A 13668-nucleotide genomic window follows, 5' to 3' on the forward strand; every position below is an offset into this window, starting at 1 on the left:
AATGTCCCCGTCATGTTTTGATGTCAATAACACCTTTATTCTGTGATGTCAGTAACACCTTTATTCTGTGATTTCAGGGACACCTTTATGCTGTTATGTCAGTAACACCTTTATTCTGTGATTTTAGGGACACCTTTATTCTGTGATTTCAGCGACACCTTTATGCTGTTATGTCAGTGACACCTTTATTCTGTGATTTCAGGGACACCTTTATTCTGTGATTTCAGGGACACCTTTATGCTTTGATGTCAGTGACACCTTTATTCTGTGATTTCAGGGACACCTTTATGCTTTGATGTCAGTGACACCTTTATGCTTTGATGTCAGTGACACCTTTATGCTTTGATGTCAGTGACACCTTTATTCTGTGATGTCAGTGACACCTTTATGCTTTGATGTCAGTGACACCTTTATGCTTTGATGTCAGTGACACCTTTATTCTGTGATGTCAGTAACACCTCTATGCTGTAATGTATTCAACTCAACAAACTATAGCCACTTCCGACATGGTGGTCGAATCTGTACACATGACATTTGACAAAAAACAATTCTAAGTAAAAACATGAACTTTCTTGTTGTTTTTCACTCTTGTATTCATGCACCTCTTTTTCAGGAATTGAAGCTAAACTTTCATTTTTGTATTGCTGTACAATTTCAAATTGGATTACAACAAACCATTGACCTCAATATGAGGAAAATATTTAAACATTTAAAGCCATTATTTTTTTATATAGCTTACAAATTGTGTATTCTTCAAATAAAATGCATCATTCTAAAACTAAGTATATTAAAATTTTACTCTATGGTGACATGCTGTACATTTTGGTACTCATATCATAATTTGCGTTATGCTTGAACAAGGGAGATAATATTGGGTATACCATGTCAGGACAGCCACATCATTTTCCATACACGGGATAATATATTTTGGACAAAAACACTGAGCTATGTCAGAAGGGGATAGAGAAAGTCCAGCGGAAACTTTTAAAAAACTTGCCTTTCTGAAATGACAAATTGAGTTGTCAAAATTTATATTCACCATTGGCTAAACAGAAATTATATAAACACCTCAAGCATTCATCCGTGATATTGTCTAGGCTAACATCTCAAACATTCATCCATGATGTTGCCAGTGTCTAGACCAACATCTCAATACTAACCAAGGATCTTGTCTAGACCAACATCTCAATACTAACCAAGGATCTTGTCTAGACCAACATCTCAAACATTCATCCATGTTGTCTAGGCTAACACCTCAAACATTCACCCATGCTGTTGCCAGTGTCTAGACCACATCTCAAACATTCAAAAAGGGTTTTGTAGTTGGTATCCAGATGAAAGCAACAGAGCCAGAACTTAGCAAGCATTGAATTTGTTAAATAGCCAAATCTTCTGTATTTAAAAACCAACAAATTTAATCTTTAGTTATTATGCACATATGTTTTTTCTTTTGAACTTAAAGTTAATAAATACAATCTGGCTGATTTATATTAAAATATTTTAAAATGTAAATTTAAAAAAAAAGCATGTAAAATAAATTGTTGCATGTTTTATTTTTGAATAAGCAATGATTGTAATTCTTTTACAGCAAAGTCTATATCATCTTTTGTTGTTTCCCTTCCAACAGAAATGCGCAGAGCTCTGAAAGCAGCAAACTCAGTTGCTCCTGTAGCAAGCAGAATATGGGATGGCCTGAAATAATGAAAGACATCATTTTAGTTTCCACTACTAAGATGTCATTTATAAATGTTCTAACACTAATATGGTGAAGGGGACGTGGGGTTGATTCAAACATTTATGATGGTGAGATAAGAGAAGAGGTTCTGACATTTTAAATAAAATACTTAAAAAAAACTTTTTAAAAAACCACGTTTTTCTTGTGGACTAAAAAGTAGAAAATAAATTTTTCTTTTGTGCTTCGTCGAGCTGTGCAGATTCTTGTGATGACTGACAAAAAACGTGGGTACGTTCACCATCAAATTTCCCGACCCATCTGCCCGACCCACGTTTTTTGTCAGTCATTACAAGAACCTGCACAGCTCGAGGAAGCACAAAAGAAAAATTTATTTTCTACTTTTTAGTCCACAAGAAAAACGTGTTTTTTTAAAAAGTTTTTTTAAGTATTTTATTTTCTCCTTTTTAGTCCGTTGCTACACATGAAAAACGTGGTTTTTAAAAAAGTTTTTTATATAGTTTATTTTCTACTTTATCTAATGACTTGATTAAGTATGACTTGACTAAGTGTTTATAAATACACAGACTAAAAATCTTGAGCGACCAGGATTCGAACCTGGGTTGTCGCGGCCACAACGCGAAGTACTAATAACTATACGATCACGGCCAGCGCGCTCACATCGATTGGGGCCGAAGTAACTGTGTCAATAGGCCTCCAGTCTTGTCGGTATCTTTAGAAATCATGTCCTCAATTTTATGGTCCTTGGGGCGTAATTAAGTTAAGCTAATTACGGTCTCTAATTGCTAGTTTTTATGATTGCATCTGAAATTGTTAGGCGAAAGTAGCCTGCATGCCAAATTTCAGATCTCTAGAGCAATCAGAAGTGGGCTAATTTTCGATGTCAATTTTAACAACAAACAAACAAACGCGAAGCTGAGTTAATAAAAACGTATTAAAAATGTAGCAAAAGTCTAGCTCAATTTATATTTAGAAAGTAATTAATGTTCCAAAGAAGAATAATTGCAACATATGGAAGAGGGGATGAGGATGTTACTTTAAGTGTGTCTGACATGTTTTTGATGATGAAGGTGGGAAGTGTCAAACAATTTTAAAAAGATGATTAGAAAACAAAGTATATTGCCCAGTTAGGGTTTTGTGATTACAACATTAATTATCCTTCTGGTACCAAATAAATGAAACTGACAAGAGGCAACACTCAATTTAAAACAGACCTGTCTTGTGCATGACAAGCAGCTCCCACACTAGCCTGTATACTGGTTAGGCTAGACAGAATCTCATGACCTGGCAAAATTGATACAATATCTCATGATCCATCAAAACTCATAGACTGATGTATGTTGATCCAATACTATGGTTAGTGCTGTGAGCTTATACTAAATCTAATTTATATTTTCTTGATTTTTTAATCAAGAATTGATGTACTGTAAAGTAAAATTGATGAATCATTGATATTAATAAAGTAAATTGGTGGATCAATGAGTGGAGTAAAGTAAACTTAATAAATCAAATAGTGGTGTGAAGTATAATTGATGAATCAATGATTTATGTAAAGTAAAATTGAGGAATCAATGATTTATGTGAAGTAAAATTGATGATTTAAGTAAAATTGATGAATCAGTGATTGATGTAAAGTAAAATCTGACCAAAGCTGATTTTGTTTACTGAATTCAAAAGAAATATCATTTTACAAATCTATTGTATTTTTTTAAGATATTAATAAAATAATTTTGTTTTTTATATTCTTTAAAAATATACCTTTCATCATATCAGGACCGACAAAAGACACATTACATGTATTTGGTAGTCGATCACTTTTGTTGGTTTTCCCATTGAAAATAACATGCTCTCCAAAGATTTCCTGAAAAATTTTATTTTTATTTAAAACGTGCAATTATTAGATTTATTTTATCGACTTAAGAGCTGCACCAACTGACAAAAAAATTATGACAGCTGTCTCTTCATCTTTCCCAACTTCTAATATATAAAAGCCCATGTGCGCACTTCTCTATCTCTCTCTCTTTGTCCGCATGTCTCGATGCTATGCGATCACTATCTTAAGTTAAGCGATATTTGGAGAACTTAAAGATATGGACTTATGTTGAAAATAATATGTTGGATGTTTTAAATGTATAAACTAAATTTTATTTAAAGAAAGAACATAAAAATAAAGCAATATTCGAATATAGAAACACATTTTTAATTGTGCAACCGGTAATTGTTTATGGTTGTGACAAGAACTCAATAAACAACGACATCACATGCCACATTTTTAAACTACAAAAAGAATAAAATACTATTGGCATCATCTTCCAATTTTAGAATAAATGAACTATTTCCTTCAAATTTGATTTAGATCTAGATCTAGATTCTATAAATCTACTTATCAAAATGTAAGCTATGAAATGTATAGGATTTTCTCGGTCAAACAAATACAAATTACTTTAAAAAAACCAACATAATGACCATTGAATAGCCGGGTTTTTAAAGGAATCGTTTAAGTCTCTTAATCAATGTGTGCATTTAATATGGTGTTGTGTTGACTAATGATGTATCTAATTTGGTTTTAATTTTTCTAATAGGTATTGGTAGCCTATGTTATTTTAAATGTGTCGGATTTTTAGATATTTAGTTATTTTTTTGCTTTGTCACCAATATCATTCAACATGTAGTAAAGCACATAGCGTTTTGACCAATAACTATTTTATAAACTATTTTTTCCAAATAAGTCAGTAAAAATTTATAGGCCTATAATTCAAGTGAAACGAGTAGGCTACCCATGGCTAGTATTACAGTCATGCCTACCTATTTGATTGCTTTGAACTTTGAGGAAAAGTCATTTTTTAAAAATAGAAATTTTAAGCATTGATGAGGGATACAAGCATGGTTGCAATTTGACCAAACCAAAAAGTTCAAACAAAACAGTGTTCTTAAATAGAATATATGAATGTAGCTAATCAATTTTCCTTCTAACTTATTTTGTCACAATAAATGTTTTTCACCATTTCTTCCTCATTTTAATCATGAAAATTCCTCTATATTTCTTTCTTTGTGTTTTGACTTCTTCACAGTGGATCAGGTAAACGAGATTTCATTTGGGCAGTTGTGTTGATCTGACAGGTGTAGTAGATAGAATCTTAAATTTCAAACTTGACATTAGCCTCTAATTCTTACTTTTAGTCTCTGTTCCAAGTAATCCCTTACATCAAGCATATGGGACTGGTAGTGCTGTAGGTTCTTATAGACAAGTTCTGCAGCCTGAGGTACACAGAAAATATTATCATAAGAAAACAGGACTAAGAATAAGTAAAATGCTACCCATGATTGTTTACATAAAAAAGTGCAAATAAATCATAGGATTTCTTAGTAATGTTAAGCTAAATCTTAACACAGATAGTTCAATTTGTATTGCTCTTTTCAATTACTTTTGATTTTAAATTTTTTATTTCATCTATTTAAACCACTATTTCCACATGAAGTAGATAAATGGATTGAATAAGAGCATGTAAAAAATATACACCTACCTTTCCTAACCCTGCTATCATGGGTGTATTTTCTGTACTATGAAATTTAAAAAAAAAAAAAAGCATTAATTGAACAACAACAACATAGGTCTATGTGTTAAACAGGTCTAGAGCACTAAGTGAGCCGCATGGCGGCTCTTTTGATCTCAAGATGCGGCTCTCCAATTCTGTGCACAAATAATCATAATTAAATTATTTTATTTTCAAAACTCATAAAAACAACAACTTTAAACTGGATAGATGGAGTAGAGAGTATACGGACAGCTGACAGTCCCACAGCTGTGTTGTAGTCAGCCCCATGGTGACTGTTCCATGCTTGCCACTGCCAAAGTGCCAACTTCGAATATTATTAAATGTGGGATGTTTGTCTATTCAGAATGCATTTCTCTATCTGTCAGTATGCATTATATTTACCATGAGTGACATAGTTTTTTTAAGTTATTCACTTCTAAAGTGGGTTGGGATAGTCCCATAGCTATAGTAATATTATTAGATAATTAGTTTTGTTATTCCAGCAGAGCTACCTAAAATACTATAATGTTTTGTGCGAAATGTGTATATTTTTATATGAATAAATGTTCTTTCATATTTAAAGCGACTTCTTATAAATCGAAATTCAAATGTATTTTTAACTAATCATACTCAAATACCATAATATTGAAATAAAAGTGTTAGTGACTCTTTAAAAACTGGGACATTTTGTAAATTGTAGCTGTTGGCTCTTCTGTCTCAAAATGTTGTCAATCACTGGTCAATGTCCATTACCCATTATATTTGGCAACCCTAATAATAAAACTTAACACAATTAACTTTCCAAAAAAAATTATTCACTAACCCAGGCCTGAAGTTCCTTTCTTGTCCTCCACCAAAAAACATAGGATACAATGGTGTGGTTTCAGATGGATTCTTTACATATATAGCGCCAATCCTTGGACCATAAAACTAGAGAAATAAATGATATTTATCAAACTAGACAAAAATAAATATTAGCCAAACTCTAAATTTAATATTTGGTGAGAACAAAGAATTATATCTTCTATCAGTATTCTGGTTTATTTTATGGCCAACAAAGCAATTTTCTTACATCAAAATGTTGACTTACTTTGTGACCAACTATTGTCAGGTAATCAACACCAAGTTCTTTAACATTGACAGGAATTTTTCCAATGGCTTGTGCAGCATCTGTGTGGATAAAAATCTTCTCAGTTTCACCTTTCTGTCTCTTCAGGGACTTAACTTTTTGACTCACTGCTGAAATAGGCTTAAGATTAAGCATGTAGTATTAATTTTTTGTGCTGAAACAATACTCCAAATAACAAAATCAAAATTTTAGTATTTTCTGTATAACAAAATCTTGAGATTACAAGACATAAATAGAAAATGTTTAAGATATTAGTCAGTATAGTCAGGATTATCTCAAGATTACTAGAGAAAATGTTTAAAACAGTCTGTGTACCTGGATAACACCTGTTTCATTGTTAGCAAGCATAATAGTAATGAGTACAGTTGTAGGACGAATAGCTGCTAGCACATCATCAACATGGACAGCTCCAGTAGAGTGGCGTACAGGGACTTCTGTCACATCTGTTATATAAAGTTTACACATTCATGTCATAGATAAAGTTCACACGTTATATAAAATGTACATGTCACATGGGAAATAAAATTCAAATACCTGTTATTAGGGTGAAGGATAGAAATCTGTTTAGGGTAACTGATATGGACACGGTTATGAAAAGGGTTAGGGATATGGTTAAAGATAGGATTAGGGTAGGGAAAATATAGTGTATAAGGGATGAGTTTAGGTATAGGGATTAATTTAGATAGAGGATTAGGTTGGTCAATGATCTTAATGGAATAAGCCAGTTTTCCAGTTTTGTCTAGCAAGAGTACCTACAAATGCAATGTTAGACCATTTTAGAAAATGCCTCTTCATTTTATAAAATTATTTGTTTCTTACTAAAACAAAATTTTGCATGGGGTAATATATCTAAATATCTATGGCAGAAGGGCTATAAATGGATAATGTCCTAGGCCCTAGGTACACACATCACGTTATAATTCACACATTTTTAATACAAAATTCACACATTTGTTTATGTAAGTTTAACACATCTGTTTTATAAAATTCACATATCTGGGTAATAAACTTCAACCATATTCTAAAAATAATAGCACTCATATCTATAATCAGCAGATTTTATTGTTCATACTAAATGTATTCCTATCTTTTTCTCTATACCTGCCAACCCTTCAGCTTTGTAATGGTCCAAGACAAGTTTGATAGAATCATGTTCTATATTGGAGGTTATAAAGTGAGGTCGATTAAGGCACACATTGTTATCTCCTGTTTGTTGATCTTTCAGTGATAACTGCTTTTGAAACTGTTGTTTAGCAATATGTAAAATCCAATTGTTCCCCTATAAACAAAATATTCAAAACCTAAATTACTGTTATAACATATGTGTAAATACAAGCCCCTAAATATACTGAAATATGTATAGCCCAACAGATCGGCAAAGTGTACTGCAAATGGTAAAGTTAATAGTTAATATTATGATAAAATGTTTGTCATTCCTTAAAAGAAAATATAATATAGATTTTTACTAAATGTTTGCCCAAATATAATAATTAGCTAAACAAGTATGTCATTAGCAGTGACAAGATTAATTTTGTTACCTCTGTTCCTCCAGATGTAAAAATAATATCTGAAATAATAGAAGTTAACACTGTAAAAATGACCTTGTAATAAGCATGCCAGTTTATGTAACTAGAATATGATTTTAAAATTTAAAAATAAAGTTAGAATAATAAAAATATTTGGTAAAAAAATTATTTAACATTAAAACCAATGTTGGATATCCTAAGAAAAATTCCAAAGTCCACCTGGAGGATTGGCTCCAATCATGTTAGCAACATGTGTTCGTGCTGTAGTTATTGTGTTTTTGGCACTTACACCTAAGAATGGAATTATTTACTTTCTGAAACATCAATAAAATTGTTCTTCCATGCTATAATTATCAACAAATACTGTTCATTATCACCATCGAATGAAAATTTAAATTCTTATAAGCAATATTTACTGATAAAATGAGAATTATGTGGTTAAGTTTTCATTTCTGAACATACCTGCTATATGTGAACTAGATGGATTTCCCCATGACTGTGTCAGCGATTCAGAAATAGCCTGAACAACTTCTGATGCTAAAGGTGTTGTTGCATTGTAGTCTAAATAAACACCTTCCATTTATCTTTTATAATTTTTTATTATCTAGTATAATAAAAATAATTATAATTCATCTTATAGAACAGATAAGCAGCATCTAGTGCAAATTAATTACAGGTAACCCTCAACATATGCCAATTCCATTGAAAACAACTTAACCATTGTATTTTCAAATCCAACTATTTTGGTATTGATGTTGACTGGTTGCTTAATTTTGGTTTCGGTTAAAATTTTACTGTGGAAAGAGTTTTTGTCTCAATTTTCTACTGTTGCCTCTAAATTTTAACTTTAACAATATATTTTCAAGGCCATTCTTCATTCAAAACCTCAGGCTTTGGTTGCAAAACAAACTTAACACATTTTATAACTATGGTTAGGTTTGTTTTATTTTAGTGAATTTTAATTGGCACAGTGATTGATAATGCCTAAACAAAATGGTTGACCTTGGTCCAGATTTATTATGTAAAGAAGTTTTTGGCATTCTCAAAGCAAAACTATAGTGTTTAACATTATAGGCCTAATGAATATGAAACTTGTTAAACTTTTTAAAAATATGAATTGATTGTTGAGCAGACTTGAGTCCAAAATAGAATAATAGACAAACAGTTCTGAGTTGTATTTAAGCAATAATTATTAATTAAGACATGTGATGCAAGTCCCTTAGTTCGCCCTAGAGGCAACAACACCATCCTAGCTGCCACCTGCTTTTAACCCCTAACAAAGTTTGTAATCACTTTGTTGGTAACATGGATTAAGGTTCTTTAATCTTAGCCAAGCTGAGATTGCATAATATGTTAACTATCACTCTTGTGGACTAGCAGAGAAAAGATCAAAGACATGCCAATTTTGATCTATAGGCAATACCACTTCACTTCCCTTTTTAAGATGGCTCCATAAAAAACAATTTTGTAACCTTTTTGTCCTGTTAAAAATCATTCAGGAAACTTAGCTGTGTAATAAGGCCATTGGATGATTGAAAATGCATGTGTTAGGTTGTAAGTAAGTAGTACTTGAATCCAGTGGCGTAGCGAGGTCGGGTGTCACCCGGTGCGGCACTTAATGGTGTCACCCCCCCCCCCCCAGAGGCATAGAGACCCTTCCCAGGGACAAACTTTCAAATTTTCGATTTGCACCCCCCCCTCAAGTTTTCGATTTGCACCCCCCCCCCCCTCAAACTTTCGATTTGCACCCCCCCCCCCTCGAGTTTTTCTCTATATATTTTGCTATTTTTTGCCTTGGTGTCACCCCCCTAAATGGTGTCACCCGGTGCGGTCCGCAACCCCGCCCCCCCTCGCTACGCCCCTGCTTGAATCTCAACTACTGAACTAGCTTTATTTTTTATGCTACTATGCCAGAAATTAGGGTTAGGCATAGCGTAGTAGGGTAGGACTGGTTGGTGTTAGGCCGGGATATGGTTAGTCAACATATTGACATTAAAAAATAACTTGAACTAACAAAATAAGCCAAGTACTTAGATCTAGTACTACTTTACTAATACTAATAAACATGCTAATTATAGACTTAAGGTCTATAGGCCTATATATTACATTACAATTTTTACATAATCTAAAAATGACTAAAAATAATCTACATATATTATAATTCTCTTCATCGGCTTTGTGGACACCACAAAACAAGCTGACTATCTAACCCTCCTCCTGCCCTCTCCCTCACTTTCCACTCCTCAAGGCATGCTCAACAGACCCGATATCACCCCCACCACCTACCAGTCTGGTGAGTTGTGGGCAGAGTTTCTTCCAGGCATCTCTTCAGGAGGGCTTTGCCCCCCCCCCCCCCCAAATTTTTACCGCCCCCCCCCCCCCGAACGAAATGAAATTTATATAATTTATATAGAAAATATATACTTTTATACTTTTAACAGTGTCCGCCCCCCCCCCCCCCCCCGAAGAAAGTCTACCGCCCCCCCCCCCCTGAAAATTTCAAGTGCCCCCCCCCCCCCCCCCCCCCCCCCCCCCGGAGAAAAAAGTCTGGAAGAAACACTGGCTGTGGGTCATGCTGACTGCTTACAATCGTAGAGCCAGGTTGAATCAGAGGCAGCTATTACTATTAGGGGCAGATAATTTAGTTTTTGAAACTAAGGGGAGGTAACAAGTTCTTCTTGATCTTTTCAATTCTTTTCATTGACGTCTGTAAGTAAACTGTCGTCAGACATGGATGGCTACTTTAAAACGTTCACGGGGGGGGGGGGGGGGGGGAGGAGGGTAGTGTCAAATTCACAAATCATGAATTTCTGAAAAGTATACAATAAAACAACTATGTAGCGTGTCGTTTCACAATGTCAGGTTAGGCCTAGTTAGAGTCTAGATCTAGATCTAAGACAAACTAATTTCTGTTACGCAGTTTAGAGCAGTTTCAGATTTACCCTCCCCCAACCCTAGATCGGACTAGATCCTAATCCCTGTACCGATTTCTTAGCCATTTAGGTAAAAAAAAAACTGTGAGAGCAGCCTAGTAGATCTAGTAATATAATATTCAATGTGTTTTTCTTCATTATACAAACCTGTAAGTTAAAGATCTTCTGAATCTAAATTTAACGAAATCACTTCAACATATTTGTTCGCAAAAGTTTGTCAAGTAGATCTATCTAGATCTAAGTAATACTAAGTATTTTTAAAGTTTGTTTTAACAATAGTAATGCGCACAGCGCGCAATACGGCATTATTATATTTTTTAACCGCTAGAACTGACTTCAAAACAATATTTCGAGGACGATGTTCAGGTATCAATCAATACATGTACATACAACAGTGATACGTGAATTAAGAAGTGAATACAACAAACAATGACACGGCAACTAGTCTAGATCTAGAATCTAGATATAAAATTTAGATTCCTTACAAAATGTATTTTGTAGGTCGGAGGCGCGGCAGAAACACATTTTATAGATCTATGCCTAAAACAGCTATTCATTGCATTTAGGCCCCTATTAATTTATAAAATTTTGAAACTTTCCACAAATAAAAAATAGTAAAAATACAATACATTTGATTGTCAGATGAGATTGTCAATTTGACAGAATTGTCATTAGTAGATCTAGATCTAGATCTATCTACAATTGTTATAAAGAGTGAGTTGTTGTTGACTCAATCGAGTAGTATGTCGGCCATAATATTAACAGCTGTAAAATCTGTATTGAGGAGAGAATATGTGATTATGAAGGGATTTAAGTGCTATGCAACATCTGTGTTTATCTCAGTTCGACATTACAATTGTGAAGTTACTAGTATACGCAATGGCCTTGTAGGTATGGTTGGAAGAACTCCACTTGTTCGTCTTAATAAAATTAGTGATGAAACAGGTTGTAATATATTAGCAAAAGCTGAAATGTGCAATGGAGGGGGATCTGTTAAAGATAGGGCTGCCTATTATTTGATTCAAGATGCAATCAAAAGAGGAAATTTGAAGCCTGGTGGTACAATCGTTGAAGGAACTGCTGGCAACACTGGAATTGGCTTAGCACACTTGTGTCTTGCCATGGGATTTAAATGTGTAATTTTCATGCCTAATAATCAATCACAGGAAAAAATAGACATTTTGAAAACTCTTGGTGCAGTTGTTACAACTGTACCAGTGTGCCCATGGGATGATCCAAACAATTACAATCATCAGGCACGGAGATTTGCTGAAAGTTTAGACAATGCTGTTTGGACTAACCAGTTTGACAATAGGGCAAACAGACAAGCTCATATTGAAACAACAGGTCCAGAAATATGGAATGAAACTGGTGGCAAAATAGATGCTGTTACCTTTGGTACAGGAACAGGGGGTACACTGTCTGGTGTTGGAACTTACTTGAAAGAAAAGAATAGTAAAATCAGGGTGATACTTGCTGATCCACAAGGTAGTGTCCTTTATAATTATTTCAAACATGGAAAAATAGAAAGAACACCTGGTGATTCTATCACTGAAGGAATAGGCCAGGGTAGAATAACAGAAAATTTAAAAGATGCACCGATAGATGATGCCCGGGCTGTTATGGATGTTGATGTAATAAATATGACATTTCGCCTGTTACATGAAGAAGGGTTTTTTGTTGGAGCTTCAACTGGACTTAACGTTTCTTCTGCTTTTGAAGTTGCTAAGGAGATGGGACCTGGACATACTATTGTTACATGCTTATGCGATACAGGACAGCGGTATTATGCCAAATTGTTCAATAAAGAGATCCTTAAATCAAGAGGATTATATGAAACACTTCCTGATGTGTATAAAAAATATTTACATTAAGTTAAGCATACATTTTTTTTTTCATTTGTGCTTTTCAATTGTGCCTTTCAAAACTTTTAATACTAATATATTTTAATATGCAAGTGCAACTTCAAACAGACATGTTAATTATAATTAATATTATAATAATTATATCAAAAATGTATTTAGAAAAGACTGTTATAGACCTACATGTAGAGATAATTATCAAATATATTTAGTGCTAACCACACTATCTTTTCATATGCCAGAAATAAAAACAGGTGAACTCTACTTCACCTGTCCCTTGGTTGGAAAGGGTATTTTACTTATTTACAGGGAAAAAAAACTTACCCATATTTAATACAGGGCATAAAGTTTAAAGTTGATTGGAATAAATAAAAGTAAAAGGCAATGTTTTATAATCTTAATCATAAAAAGATAAGAATTGTGGCCTATTTATAAATAGATAATCTACTTCAACAGCCCAATTGCTATACTATAATCTCAAGTAGGCTTAATACCTAATGCTTGTGATTAAATACTCCCATGAACACATTTCCAATTATTGCTCACTAACACTGTAGCAAGCAGTCTTTTTACTCAGGTGTCACTCTAGCCCCATAAGAAGTCTCAATACAAATTTTTGTCAACTTGAAATGTGATGTCTGGCCAAGTGGAGAGTATGAGATCTATACTTAAGTTGTGGGTTAGGAACTTGTATGGTCTTTGCAAATGGTTTAATTTTCTCTCCCCCCCCCCCCCCCAAGTACATCCCAGTGGGAAATCTGGCCACTGCTCATAATGTCTTGCTCTTAAAGCCTAGACCATATACCAATAGTAAAGCTAATATACAAATACTAAAATATGTCATGATTTTACATTGAATTGGAAGCAAGGTTTTTTTTCCCAAGTGTAAACAGATATATATTGTAATATTTATCCCATGTTGCTTTTAATATATAATTTATCCTTCAATGTAACTGTTGAAATATTTGATTAAAATGTGCATTCTAACA

At 33.6% G+C, this 13668-nt stretch overlaps 2 protein-coding genes across 4 annotated transcripts; one reads left to right on the forward strand and one right to left on the reverse strand.

Annotated features, from left to right (window-relative positions):
* Window positions 1-1534: 1534 nt before the first annotated feature.
* LOC131929342 (selenocysteine lyase) lies at window positions 1535-11047 on the reverse strand. 3 transcript variants are annotated; one of them, XM_059285453.1, is made up of 13 exons: window positions 10965-11047; window positions 8347-8488; window positions 8104-8175; window positions 7897-7925; window positions 7460-7637; window positions 6674-6801; window positions 6320-6478; window positions 6053-6159; window positions 5218-5254; window positions 4868-4951; window positions 3452-3554; window positions 2908-2977; window positions 1535-1692 (listed from the first exon to the last, which is right to left on the reverse strand). In XM_059285453.1, exons 2-13 carry the CDS (start codon window positions 8462-8464, stop codon window positions 1551-1553), a joined length of 1227 nt encoding a protein of 408 aa, XP_059141436.1. In that variant the 5' UTR covers window positions 8465-8488; window positions 10965-11047; the 3' UTR covers window positions 1535-1550. The 3 variants fall into 3 exon arrangements, with proteins under 3 accessions (XP_059141436.1, XP_059141437.1, XP_059141435.1); XM_059285454.1 differs by lacking the exon at window positions 10965-11047 and adding an exon at window positions 10719-10815 and having other exon boundaries at window positions 6059-6159; XM_059285452.1 differs by lacking the exon at window positions 10965-11047 and adding an exon at window positions 10719-10815.
* A 119-nt stretch (window positions 11048-11166) lies between these two features.
* On the forward strand, window positions 11167-13668 carry LOC131929343 (uncharacterized). The gene has a single exon (XM_059285455.1). It carries the CDS (start codon window positions 11561-11563, stop codon window positions 12689-12691), a length of 1131 nt encoding a protein of 376 aa, XP_059141438.1. The 5' UTR covers window positions 11167-11560; the 3' UTR covers window positions 12692-13668.

The sequence above is a fragment of the Physella acuta genome, unplaced genomic scaffold (genome assembly GCF_028476545.2).
Source record: "Physella acuta isolate Inbredline_101_S28 unplaced genomic scaffold, ASM2847654v3 ptg001618l, whole genome shotgun sequence".
Lineage (NCBI taxonomy): Eukaryota > Metazoa > Mollusca > Gastropoda > Physidae > Physella > Physella acuta.

Bases quoted from the DNA above. Each gene is read 5' to 3' on its own strand.
- LOC131929342 (XM_059285453.1), bottom strand. From the start codon at position 8,464: ATGGAAGGTGTTTATTTAGACTACAATGCAACAACACCTTTAGCATCA. The intron at 6,479-6,673 runs GTACACAGACTG...CTTAATCTTAAG, and splicing joins ATGAAACAGGTGTTATCCAG to CCTATTTCAGCAGTGAGTCA. The intron at 2,978-3,451 runs GTATATTTTTAA...CAATTTTGCCAG, and splicing joins CGGTCCTGATATGATGAAAG to GTCATGAGATTCTGTCTAGC.
- LOC131929343 (XM_059285455.1), top strand. From the start codon at position 11,561: ATGTCGGCCATAATATTAACAGCTGTAAAATCTGTATTGAGGAGAGAA.